Source organism: Gadus chalcogrammus, chromosome 12, assembly GCF_026213295.1.
Source record: "Gadus chalcogrammus isolate NIFS_2021 chromosome 12, NIFS_Gcha_1.0, whole genome shotgun sequence".
Classification (NCBI taxonomy): Eukaryota; Metazoa; Chordata; class Actinopteri; order Gadiformes; family Gadidae; genus Gadus; species Gadus chalcogrammus.
Genome location: NC_079423.1, coordinates 26,306,066 through 26,318,929, shown reverse-complemented (window position 1 = coordinate 26,318,929; position 12,864 = coordinate 26,306,066). Strand labels below are relative to the sequence as shown.

Here is a 12,864-nt window from a genome sequence, read left to right as displayed (position 1 = left end):
ACTTTGGACATTCTGTCCGCCCCGAACAATCCGGCTGAGCGGGAGGAGGGTAACCGCGCGCGCAACCCCCGACCCCAATGAAAGTGGGAACCATAAACACGCGCGCACGCTTCCACTCGCATAAATCACGCACACGTCGCGAGCTGGGACAGCGCCGTGAGACATGAGCGAGTACAGCAACGCGTTGGCGCGTCTGAGGTGAGTACGATGCGGTGTGCTGCTTGATAAAATATCGATTTTGCGCGCTGTCTTTCGTAGTCTTTAATTAGGCTACTTTTGAGTGTTATTGGACCAAACTGATCTGGTCGACTTTGGAGCCATCAATGCCTCCTTTTTTTATGTTCAGATGGTTCGGGTTTGTTGGAAACGTTCTTTCTGTTGCTTACACAATCATGGGCAAATTTGTTGTGGTGCAATTAATTAGTTTTTTTACGAATCGCAATTTGACCACCACTGTGTTGGCCATTAGTTATTGTCTTGGTATAAAATAATAATAGTAATACAACACTCTATTATCGGCCTTTGTTATCCAAAGAGAAAGTTGCATAAAGCTATTGTATTCCACCGTGACCTAATTGGGCCTTCTACTAGGACAGGGATCTTGTTGAGACGTGCAAATGTATTTTCTAGTGGTTTATGGTCGATCCCTTAACACCACGAACATGTAGATGTTATTAACATGTCTGTACTTCTAAACATATATCCATGCATCTTATGGATCCATTTTACTCAACAAATGGATTACAACACAGACCTTTAACGAGTGATCTCCCTTCCCTGCAGGACGTGTTGGTCGAAGTGTATTTGCCACAGCCGCTCGAAACACTGTCGCTTTAGGTGTACGACCAGAATTATGACCGCTTTCAAAGGCGTGTGGACCCAGGAGTTCTGGCGCTGCGTGGCAGCCGAGTTCACCGCAACGTTTATCTTCGTGCTGCTCAGCGTCGGCTCGTGCACCAACTGGTCGGCGGGGGACAAGCAGCACGCCTCTGCCCCGGACCTGGTCCTCATCTCGCTGTGCTTCGGCCTGAGCATCGCCACCATGGTGCAATGCTTCGGGCACGTTAGCGGAGCCCACCTGAATCCGGCCGTCACGGTGGCCATGGTGGTGACCAGGAACCTGAGCGTGGCCAAAGCCGTGTTCTACCTGCTGGCCCAGTGTCTGGGCTCTGTGGTTGGGGCCGCCGTCCTGTACGGTGTCACGCCCGAGTCCGTCAGGGGAGGCCTGGGGGTCACCATGGTGATAACAAGGATGACGTTGTAGTACTGTAGAGCGATACAAGAGGTTCTGAATACCTTTGCATTGAGTCAAACTGAAGTACTTACTTTTACCAAAACTGTGATGTGTGTTTACGTGACAGGTCCAAACCAGTATATCGGCGGGCCACGCCCTGGTAGTCGAACTCTTCATTACTTTCCAGCTGGTCTTCACTGTGTTTGCAAGTTGTGACCCTAAACGCAGTGACCTCAGTGGCTCCCCCTCTCTAGCCATTGGCCTTTCTGTATGTATTGGACACCTGTTTGCTGTAAGTACACACAACGTTATGAAGATACCATTGTGTTACAGGCCAGTAGGGCTTTTTATTTACTTGTTGTGGGCAAAGGCTTATACAGTGTAAATGAGAAGGCAAATCCTCCTCGGTGTCAAATCAATTATCGGACACAATAGAGATGACGAGAAAGAGAATATTTATAATTTCCATTATAAATATGACTGTTGGTAACCAAGGGGTAACTTTTATGTATGAAACTTCAAATCTGTGTGAACGTTTTGAACGGACACACAGATTTCACCTTTAGCTACTTTTTGTAGCACCAATATATAGGTAAGGATTTAAAAAACATTGCCCTGCATTTTGCTTTATACCGAGTATTGTACAATGTGACGATCATGTGCCAAATGATTTTCATTTCATGTGTGATGGTTACCCTAAGATCCCCTACACTGGAGCCAGCATGAACCCAGCCCGGTCCTTCGGTCCTGCCCTGGTCACCTGGAACTGGGAAAACCACTGGGTGACAAAAAATAAACTAACAGAAAACACAATCCATCTCACTCACTCCCCCCACTCAGTTATTACTCATTCAAATTAAATCACTTAGTTGCAAGTGCTGAACAATTGATAATAAGGTTCGCTCCAAATCTTTTTTCTCTGCAATGTTCAGCATATCCAGCATGTTCGGATATTACAAGTTTTGAAGTAAAAATGTTCAGGTCCCAATTTGATTTGTTCCTCTTTACGCAATATGCACACTCCAATATACTATACTTGATAGAAAAGCAGCTGATACTGTCAGAGAAACGTCTGGTGGTGCATGCGTGGGTCTGAAAGAGAGATTGTGTGTTTTTAGGTGTACTGGGTCGCTCCAGTCCTGGGAGGAATCCTAGCGGCCTCTTTCTACACGTTTCTGTTCTGCCCCAACCCCGAGCTGAAGCAATCCTACTCACATGCCCGCTCCAGGGTTCCTTTCTCCTCCACCAAGTACCGGGAGGTCCAGAGGAGGTTGAGCGTGGACATGCTGGGCAAACATCCTCTCTTCACCGTCATGGACATGGAGGCAGGCGAGAAGAAGCAGTGGGAGCCGGAGAAGGGGAAGGAGATTGAGGTTTCAACGGAGGTCCTGTCTTCTGTATGACTAGTCAGGGGCCACCAAGACCCCCCTGCAGACAGCAGTCACCCGCCACTGAAAGAGACTGACCTTCTGTGAGCCCCCCCTTATGCAAACCTATGCAGTGCATAAATATGCAGACCTGATCGGTCACTAGTGGCACACGTATAGCAACGTGAAGATCAAGATCGGTGTTTGAGTTTGATCAGCTCACTGTTTGAAACTGGTTTGAGTTGTTGGGGCAAAGCTGGCCGTAGTACTTAAAATATAATAACCATGGCCAATTATACATTAAAGAGACCAGGTTGTTATCAGGAATTATTTAAAATGCTAAATAATAAGCCTTGGATATAAATATAATATATGTAACATAATATATATAATGTATCACATGTTACTGTCTAAAGTTAGACAAAAGTTGCCATATTTGCAGTCCACCACTAAAATGTACTTTACCAGTAGTTTTGCTATGTACTTTAAGTTTGATGTTAGATTTTTTATTGATTCTTCTTTTACTTTAACTTGAACTAATTTAGGTGAAGGTTTTTGAAACCACTTCTGTTCACCAGCAGGAGGTGCTAAATACCTACATTCAAAACAGCCATCTGACTATCTGCAGAACTACAAGCTCTACCCTTCCCCTAGTCTGCGAATGGAGTTCTCAAGAGCACCTTTTACAGATACTATGTTGTTGTTGTTGTTGTTGCTGTTGTTGTTTTTTCAATAAAATCACTCAAAACACATACTTTTTCATTGTTATTGGTCGAACACTACACCATAGTAATATACAGAACAAAGTCAACACATTTGTTTTCAATGTGTGCAATTGCATTATGCTGACAATACAGTGCCTGTTGTGTTTGGCAGTTGATGGCTGTAATCCCATATGGGGTATAGCAATGTTTCTAAGGGGTGGGGGGCAGCAAGGGCTGGGGGAGTGTCATATTTTTTTTAGACATAAAAAACTAACAGCAATGACACTTCTTGGCCATGTGGGGTCTTTTATTGCCATGGTTCACATTTCAAATTAAGAAACTCCCACAAGGACTACTATTGAGTAAAAATATAATAAACAAGTCCAACTTTGTAACAGTATTTTGACCTATTCTCCAGCATAATGCCTCACGTTTTATGTTTTAAGCCCCCAAAACACCAGAGGATGATGGTGAGTGGGGAAAATGCAGCCCTCTGAGAAAAACAAAACAACAACAGATCTAGACAAATGTATTATCTGAAAGGTGTGATATGCTAGTAATGGCAGCTAGCTACCTGACTGAAATGCACCCATGGTTCATTCAAAGTGGTTACATCACAGTGGTCCTCCTTCTCCATCCCTCCCTTTGTCCTCAGCCATGAACAAGTGACACGGGCGGCAGGAGGTGGTTGGTGGAATGGTAGCATGGGCGGGTGTAGGCATTGGCTTGACGAAGCGGCAGTATGAAAACCTTGATTTATGAAGAACCAGGAGCCCTCACTCGTCAAGCCAGGTGGGCTCTGTGTCATACATAACAATTCAATTCATCTTATTGTCCTGGTTCTGAGGATAGATGTTGTGTAACCGGTCGTGGGAAGGGCGGCCCTAATGCTGGCAAAGTACCCTGCGTTGCTTCCTCCCGAGTCCCACGGCACGGACCTCAAACTCTGGTCCTCCCTGTCCTTCCACCAGCATTCATGCAGTGCAGCCTACTGGACAATAAAACCTTGATAGTCAATCCGGCTTATTCATCTTGGAGGATATTCTGCATTCTCCCTTATGGTGAGCGATCATGATGAAATCTTTTGAGCTCTGAAAAAGCAGCCCAGAAAGGAGGGATTGTTACTTTTTCATTATTTTATAGAATATTGTCTTTTGTTTTGGTGATAAGTGAATATTGTTTGGTATCTATCCTTTTTATAACAACATACACACACACACACACACACACACACACACACACACACACACACACACACACACACACACACACACACACACACACACACACACACACACACACACACACACACACACACACACACACACACACACACACACACGCACACACACACACAAATAGCAACACAACTCTATTGCATTATGGCCCCAGACTGGAAACAAGGCCTGCAATGTTAAACCTGCTTGTAAGAAGAAACACTGCCACACACAAAGTCATGTGCTTGCTCTTCGCCCCATCCACACATCGCTATAGACTCTCATGTTATACGCAGTATGTGAGAGTCCCAGCTGGTAAAATTTGGCATTTCCATTCCTTTTACGAAAAGCCTCCAAACCAAAAGCTTTACTTTTGGCTCTCTATATTTGAAGATTAGTCAAGGAGCCAATTACCTGCACGACATGAAAGCCACCATACACATTCTGCTTTGCTGGGCATACTGGGTTACCCTTTTGAAGAAGAAAGACTGCCTTTTCCCTCCTGAAGCAATCCTTGCATGGAAATCATCACAGACGTAATTCTAAAAGAACTCTACATTTAACCCAGGTTTCCTTATCAGCATGAAGCACGTAACAATCCAAGCCTTCGTCTCCATTCGAAAGATGGAGTGCTAATTGGCCAGGAGACAAAGAAGCTGGATCTGCTAATGCAAAATGTTACCTGTAACCCACAGAAAAGTGAGTGTTTGATTAATGCTTTAGTGAACATCTTGAAGAATTTCTTCACTTTGATCATTTGGTTGGGCAATCATAATTCTAATTTTTGATAACCCAATTCAAAGTGAATGTTTTTTCACTGTACACTTAAGATGTTTTGGGTTAAAGATTGTTTTAGATTAAAACAATGAATATATTCTGATCAAATTGCCCTTTACACTAACGAGCTCATGAAACGGACACATTTCTTCAATGGTAAATGAAGACTGCATACTGGACATGAAAGAAGTCCATGAACCGCAGACCTCCAGTTGCAAGAATCACAGAAGCATGGTTTCAACTGTCATACTGTCGCTCTCCGTAAACAGCAGCCGGCCTCTGGTGTAGGGCTCAACCATATAGGGTAATTTATCATCATTTATTACCTCACCATGTTATAGGGCAGAGGTCTTCAACAGGGAGTACGCAACCCCTAGGGGGTCAGCGGAGTTACTGCAGGGGGGTCGCGAAAGTTTTGGTTGATTAGACATTTTTTTTATATTCCCCGGCAGCAAGTTTTTCCACAAATTGATATGTCATTAAATACAAATTAACATGAAACCAACACACTAGCCGCGTTTACATGGACACTTCTGATCCGATTTCTAATCGGAATAATAATAATAATAATAATAGATTCAATTTATATAGCGCTTTTGTCACACTCAAAGCGCTTTACATAGGGACACAACAATAGATAAACAAGAAAAAAGTTAGAGTTGATGGGGCTAGGGTTGGTGAGTGATCTAGGGGTAGGCAGAGGAGATGAGATTAGTCTTGAGGCGGGACTGGAAGATGGTGAGGGACTCAGAGTCACAAATATGTTGGGGGAGGGAGTTCCAGAGCCTGGGAGCTGCCCTGGAGAAGGCTCTGTCACCAAGGCTGTGGAGTTTTGATGTGTGGGTGGAGAGGAGACCGGCTGAGGAGGATCTGAGAGCCCGAGGGGGTTGGTAGAGGGAGAGAAGGTCAAAGAGATATGGGGGGGCCAAATGGTGGAGGGCTTTGTAGGTGAGGACCAGGAGTTTGTAGTGGATCCGGTGTGAGATGGGGAGTCAGTGGAGATTCTTGAGGACTGGGGTGATGTGGTGGCCACGCTTTAGTGTGAGTGAGGAGACGGGCTGCTGCATTCTGGACCAGTTGGAGTCTGTTGATGGAAGTGGTGGAGATGACGGCGAGGAGTGAAAAAATAAAAGTGAAAAAAAAGCACAGGAAAACTATTTTATCAGTCACAAAAATAGAAGAAAGTCGTTATCAGAGAAGCGGCGACCCAACAACGCCAGCGTCCTCTCTGGTAGCCATAGATCTATTCCTATCATGCGATCCGAATGTACTGTATTTATGGCATTTATAAAAGCGGCAAGCGTACGTTCATCTGACTCTATTGGGAATGTAAAATGAGATGATATTTGGATGCTATTAATTACTCTATCAGAGATGTATTTATATGACATCCTATGTCATATAAAATGTAAGCCATGATCGATGTGCATTCGGTGGCGTTGTCGTTTTAAATATATATTAAAGGCAGCTTATTACCTAAACACTTTCAATCTTTGGTTTTTGCAATTTGCAATCAGAATATATCAAATCAATGTGCTCAGCATCAATTGTGAATTGTCGTTATGATGACGTCTGGTCCAATATGCAGTCTGGTACTGCAGCTTCTCTTTAGAGGGAGGAGAATGAATCCCCTCTCTCTCTCTCTCTCTCTCTCTCTCTCTCTCTCTCTCTCTCTCTCTCTCTCTCTCTCTCTCTCTCTCTCTCTCTCTCTCTCTCTCTCTCTCTCTCTCTTCCCTGCACCTTAAAAAAAAGCGCTTGCTGAGCTGAAGGTCACTTAACACTAAAGCGTTCAGCTCTGCGGTCCAATACGGCGCATGCGCCGTTGCCCGAGGACCGCTTTGCAGACCAGACTGCAATATGGCGAGAATGCCTGGCAGGGCAGTCCACTCAGAGTACACGCAGTGGAAGTCAGAGCCAGAGAACATGAGCGTCCGGGAGAAAAGCGGCAGAGCAGGTGATGAGGTGGAGGAGGAGGAGGAGGAGGAGGAGGAGGAGGAGGAGGAGGAGGAGGAGGAGGAGGAGGAGGAGGAGGAGGAGGAGGAGGAGGAGGAGGAGGGGGAGGAGGGAGAGGAGGACATCCGAGTGGTCCGGATCACCGGAGACGAGGAGGAGGAAGATGCCGAGCTAGAGTGGGAGTCTGAGTCGCTGGCGGACCCCAGGGGTTCATATGCTGCAGATCGGGAAGTGGTCGTTGTGCGGAGTATAGACCGGAGCCGTGGCGGGCTGGCGGGAGACGAGGGGGCGGAACCTTGTGGCAGGACCCCTGAGCTCGAGTCTGAGACAGACGAGGAGTCCCCTCGTTCGGACCGGAACAGGCTGAGCGAGAACACGCGCTTGGCCACCCGGTACGCGGTCCGGATCTTCAGGGAGTATCTAAGCGACAAAGCGCAAAGTCCCGACTTTGAAACTCTGGGAAAGGAGGCCCTGTGCGCTGTGCTGCGCTCCTTTTACGCAGAGGCGCGCTCCAAAAGCGGCCAGCTGTACAGCAAGTCCTCTCTCATCAGCATCCGCAGCTCGCTGAACCGCTACCTGAACGAGCCGCCGTACTGCCGCACTTTGGACCTCACCAAGGACCCCGAGTTGCGCGGTGCCAACTTGACCCTGGCGGCTGTCATACGCAAACTGGAGGAGCAGGGCGCCGGACCAGTGGTCCAGAAGCAGGCCATCACCCGCTGCGACCTCCGCACCCTGTACACCTGCAGCAACTTTGACGGCCAGACGCCCTTCGGACTGCTGAACAAAGTGTGGTTCGAGACCTGCATGTACTTCTGCACCAGGGGGAGAGAAAACCAGCGCGAGTTGGAGGAGGACTCGTTTGGCTTGGCTGTGGACGACGACGGTAGGAAGTTCGTCTACTTTAAAGCCTTCGGGCCTTACCACAAGTCCCGCTCCGCGTCCTGGGCTAAGAAGCGCCCCGAGTCGGACGAGGACACGCTGCCGCGGATGTACGAGACCGGAACCGAGTTCTGCCCCTACGCCAGCTTTGTGAGGTATGTCTCCAGACGGAATCCCCTCTGCCGTGCTTTTTTCCAGCGCCCCCGGGACCACTGCTGCCCCGGTGACGCGACGTGGTACGAGAACAAAGCCATCGGTAAGAACCTGCTGGGGACGAGGATGCAGATGCTGTCGCGCGCCGCGAAGCTTTCAAAGACCTACACCAATCACTGCATCGGCGCCGTCTCCATAGCGACGCTCAACAGCATCGTGGGCGTCGGGTCCGAGGTTGCCGCGGTCTACGTCTCCACCGAGGCGATCCACGGCGTCGGGCAGTCCCAGATCCAGCTGGTCATCCCGTACCTCCGGCAAGTGGCCGACTCTGTGGATCTCCGGTCGATAAGGGCCCTGAAGAGGGTCCTGACGCGGCGTCCCGCTGAGGATATCGAAGCCCCCCTCTCCAAGAAACTCTGCGACGGCTTGGAAGAGTCCCGCGGGAACTTGAATGAGGAGACCACCGGTGCGTCAGAGAGACTTTTAAACGTTTCCGTTGGTGACGAACAGACCACCACCCTGACCACGGTCCCGTCACAGGTAACATATGCCTGCTGAAGCTGGCCGATACAATGTAGAGCCAGGGCAATTTATATACATTGCTTAACAATAGTTGTAGCCTACATAACTTTCAAGGTTCATCCTAAATTTAGGTAAAGTAACATTTGAATCGGCTAATCCGCACGCCAATCACACAGACGTATCACATCAACGGCAATATATCAAACATGGAAGTTCATAATGAGCAGCTCAGGAGCGGTTGGTTTTTGGTGCCCCATGCTCAAGGACACGCGGACAGTTGCCAGACAATATTCTCCGACCCCTTTTTTACAAAGATATGTAAATGGGTGCTGTATTTCACACGACTTTTTGTGGAATTCATAATTGTGTGTGTTATGAACACACACACGCACACACACACACACACACACACACACACACACACACACACACACACACACACACACACACACACACACACACACACACACACACACACACACACACACACACACACACACACACAAAGACTTTATCAGCTGTATACGATGCACGTCAGTCTTAAGTATTTATTGAGGTTGGGAGGCTTGGGGGGGTAAGGCCACAGGCAGTTTGCAACATTGAAAATCACTGACGAGGAGGCAATGAAGTATTCTAACCTTAACGAATGACTTTAGAATGAGCCAGCCATGGTTGTGTTACTTTGTCTGTCCCAGGACAGGCGGGGCACGAGCACCATCAGCAGTATGAGCTCCGCCTCCCCTGCACCTCCACCCCCCTCGGCTGGCATCCCCACCGTGGCCCGGCTCACCAAATCAAACGCACCCGTCCATATTGATGTTGGGGGCCACATGTACACCAGCAGCTTGGCAACGCTCACTAAGTTCCCAAACTCACGGTGAGTGAGGTTCAAGTCTGAAAAACTGCTATAGGGTTAGGGTTAACCCTTGCTAACCCTTCACTGCTATGACGAGACAAGACAAGATAAATGAACGACACAAGTAATCTGGCAGTCTCTCTCTCTCTCTCTCTCTCTCTCTCTCTCTCTCTCTCTCTCTCTCTCTCTCTCTCTCTCTCTCTCTCTCTCTCTCTCTCTCTCTCTCTCTCTCTCTCTCTCTCTCTCTCTCTCAGTATCGGTCGTCTGTTCGACGGGACAGAGCCCATCGTGCTGGATAGCCTGAAGCAGCACTACTTCATTGATCGTGATGGTCTCATGTTCCGCTACGTACTCAACTTCTTGCGGACCTCAAAGCTCCTCATACCAGATAACTTCAGTGTGAGTGTCTCTTTTCATTGTGTGGGTAGTAGTAGAGTCTGTGTATACGCTGGAGTCTCCTGCTGGGACCTGGTAGCTATGCGTTTGACAGAAGGATTGAGGTAACAAATACACTATTTCAAATTTTGTCAACCCACATAAGACAGCTACAGATTTACGTGTATTTATAGACATCTAAAGACACCCACAGAACTTCAAAACAGTATAGATTGTAACCGCACAGAATATAACAGTAAAGAGTTTTAGGTCAACGATTCCTGTTTCATTGCTCGGATTTGAAAAAGCTGACTGTTCTGAATTCTGACGAGGGACATATAGTTAAGAAGTGTGTGTGTGGGTGTGTGTGTGTGTGTGTGTGTGTGTGTGTGTGTGTGTGTGTGTGTGTGTGTGTGTGTGTGTGTGTGTGTGTGTGTGTGTGTGTGTGTGTGTGTGTGTGTGTGTGTGTGTGTGTGTGCGTGTTTGTGTGTGTGTGTGTGTGCAGGAGTACTGCGCGCTGTACGAGGAGGCCCAGTTCTTCCAGCTGGAGCCCCTGCAGGCGGAGCTGCGGCGCTGGAGGAGCGAGCGGCGGTCCGAGGCCCTCGATGAACACGCGTGCAGCCGGTGCGTCGTGGTCCACGTGGCCCCTGAGGCGGGGGACCGGGTCTCCCTGAGCGCCGACCGCAGCGTCGTCCGCGAGGTGTTCCCTGAGCTGCAGGACGCTGTGCGGGTCTCCGGCTCTGGGGAGCAACCTACCACGCACGCCGTCCGCTTCCCGCTGCCCGCGCACTGCCGCCTCCACTCTGTACAGGTAAGCTACGCTAACATGCTATATCGGCGCTACTGTACTGTAGGCCTACTTGGTATATAGCTGCAAATAAAACACCATTCGATTGTTTGTTCTGTCTTGTTTTGTTCATGGATGTTGACAAAACCTATGTATCAAAATATATAATAATTTATTAATACATGAATGTGATTGCCAAACAAATTTAAAAGGTGACACATTATAGCGCCAGGTGTGAGTGTGATGAGCCGTTACAAGCCGTTTTGAAAATCTGCCTCTTCAGACATCACAAGTGGGCGTGTCCACCTACCGTAGATTGGACACGCCCACTAGTAATGTCAGAAGAGGCAGATTTTCAAAGCGGCTTGTAACGGCTCATCACACTCACAGGCACAGCTGGTGGTATGTCAGGTAGCCTCAATAATGAAATCGGTGCATGAGTAACTTTTTTCCCGAAGACAACGCTTGTCTTTGATAACACACCCACAACCTCCGCCATCGCATCAATTACTATTCATACCGCCTAACATATAAAGATTGCCCTCTATTATATGCGTAAAGAAATTAGGCTGCCCGTTCCCTTCAAGTTCCACCCATCCCGCCTGTGGCTCTTTGGCTACCTCTCTGACCTACTTCCCGCTGCCTTCTTCCTGTCTCGTTTACCGACAGTCCCCGCGGCTTCCTGGTTCTTTGTCTCTGGATAATTATGCGTCTCAGAAAGGGACTGAGAGACGAGAGAGAGAGGACGAATGGGAAGGAGAAGAGAACACATTCTTAGGATGCTGCAGAGAGGGGACTTGGAGAGTTGAACTGAATGGTTAACATTTTAACCTTTATTCAACTAGGACAATGTAATAATAATAAAAAAAAATGTATTGACATTTTCTGTCTTATGACATAACAATCCAAAATATCGTTCTTAATTAGCGATAAAGCTTAGTGGGGGAAAAAACAAATAGGCCTACCCTAATTTAACCATGTTACTACCAAGTTATAGAGTGAGATATAATAATAATATCAAAACAGTTATTTTGGCACACGTTTTGACGTTTCCGGCGTGATCCCCAGGTGCTGGAGCGGTTGCAGCAGAAGGGCTTCCAGATAGCGGCGGCGTGCGGCGGGGGGGCTGACGCGTCGCAGTTCAGAGAGTATGTTCTGCTCAGAGGCAAAGGAAGAGGCGACCCACAGCCCGTCAAACAGGAGCCACTGGAATGAGTGGTTGTTTAACCACGGAGACCAGAGGACTCTATGGCTTCCGATCAGAAATCCTCTCTTCCTAATTATTTCCAACCCTGTAAAAATCAAGCAATGGACATTGGCCGGATGACGACCCAATTATAATATTAATGTTTTGTCCCGACTCTTTGAGTTGACGATCAGTCAAATTACAGAAGCAATGTTTCATATAAGGGGCAGGGCACATCTAATTTTCTTACATAAAACATTTCAATAAATTGGGGGGGAGGTGGCGTGGATCATGCTCCAAAAATTGTTATTCCTAAATTAAGTTCAAACAAGAGGGCCTTGCCATGGTTTTATATAGGACACATTTGTCACCAGGGATTTAAAGTAAGGACGGGTTGTTATGAAACCACTCTCATTATAATAGCAGCTGATGTAGAAGAGACTTAACTGCTAGCTTTTGGTTCTGCTGCAACTAAGCCATAATGATGATGACATCCACTTCACTTGGCAAATAGTATTTTTATACCGCAAACAAAAATGCATAGTTGGATTGTATTTGGGATTGATGTTACAAAGGTATTTCATAGGGGTTGGTTACTCTCAAAGCACATCCTTAGAATTTGTATTATTCTATTTTCCCCAAATGTGGATGAATTAATATTTAATTGACGTTTCAGGGGGTAGATTATTCCCAATTAAATAGGACTGCAAAGCCAAAACAGCAAATCAATAAATACTTTGAGTAAGCTCCCCTCTATGTTGCACCAGGTAAAAAATGAATTGCTGCTTTTGTTTAATGGTCTATTCATAGTGGTTTCATTTCCTTTATATAAGTTATGTATTTTACGATAA

At 47.1% G+C, this 12,864-nt stretch overlaps 2 protein-coding genes across 2 annotated transcripts; both read left to right on the top strand.

Moving 5' to 3' along the window:
* The first annotated feature begins 164 nt into the window (after positions 1 to 164).
* aqp4 (aquaporin 4) lies at positions 165 to 2,637 on the top strand. Its single transcript, XM_056603273.1, has 5 exons — positions 165 to 198; positions 784 to 1,240; positions 1,362 to 1,526; positions 1,936 to 2,016; positions 2,353 to 2,637. The coding sequence occupies exons 2-5, from the start codon at positions 854 to 856 to the stop codon at positions 2,635 to 2,637; spliced, it is 918 nt and encodes a 305-aa protein (XP_056459248.1). The 5' UTR covers positions 165 to 198; positions 784 to 853.
* A 4,528-nt stretch (positions 2,638 to 7,165) lies between these two features.
* Positions 7,166 to 12,042, top strand: LOC130392774 (uncharacterized). Its single transcript, XM_056603272.1, has 6 exons — positions 7,166 to 7,253; positions 7,476 to 8,827; positions 9,505 to 9,686; positions 9,920 to 10,064; positions 10,546 to 10,851; positions 11,896 to 12,042. The coding sequence occupies exons 1-6, from the start codon at positions 7,166 to 7,168 to the stop codon at positions 12,040 to 12,042; spliced, it is 2,220 nt and encodes a 739-aa protein (XP_056459247.1).
* Positions 12,043 to 12,864: the final 822 nt, after the last annotated feature.

Excerpts from the sequence above, each read along its gene's own strand:
- aqp4 (XM_056603273.1), top strand. The coding sequence starts at position 854 with ATGACCGCTTTCAAAGGCGTGTGGACCCAGGAGTTCTGGCGCTGCGTG. Across the intron at positions 1,527-1,935 it reads GTATTGGACACCTGTTTGCT|ATCCCCTACACTGGAGCCAG; the intron begins GTAAGTACACAC and ends GGTTACCCTAAG. Across the intron at positions 2,017-2,352 it reads GGAACTGGGAAAACCACTGG|GTGTACTGGGTCGCTCCAGT; the intron begins GTGACAAAAAAT and ends GTGTGTTTTTAG.
- LOC130392774 (XM_056603272.1), top strand. The coding sequence starts at position 7,166 with ATGCCTGGCAGGGCAGTCCACTCAGAGTACACGCAGTGGAAGTCAGAG. Across the intron at positions 7,254-7,475 it reads GGAGAAAAGCGGCAGAGCAG|ATCGGGAAGTGGTCGTTGTG; the intron begins GTGATGAGGTGG and ends CATATGCTGCAG. Across the intron at positions 10,065-10,545 it reads TCATACCAGATAACTTCAGT|GAGTACTGCGCGCTGTACGA; the intron begins GTGAGTGTCTCT and ends GTGTGTGTGCAG.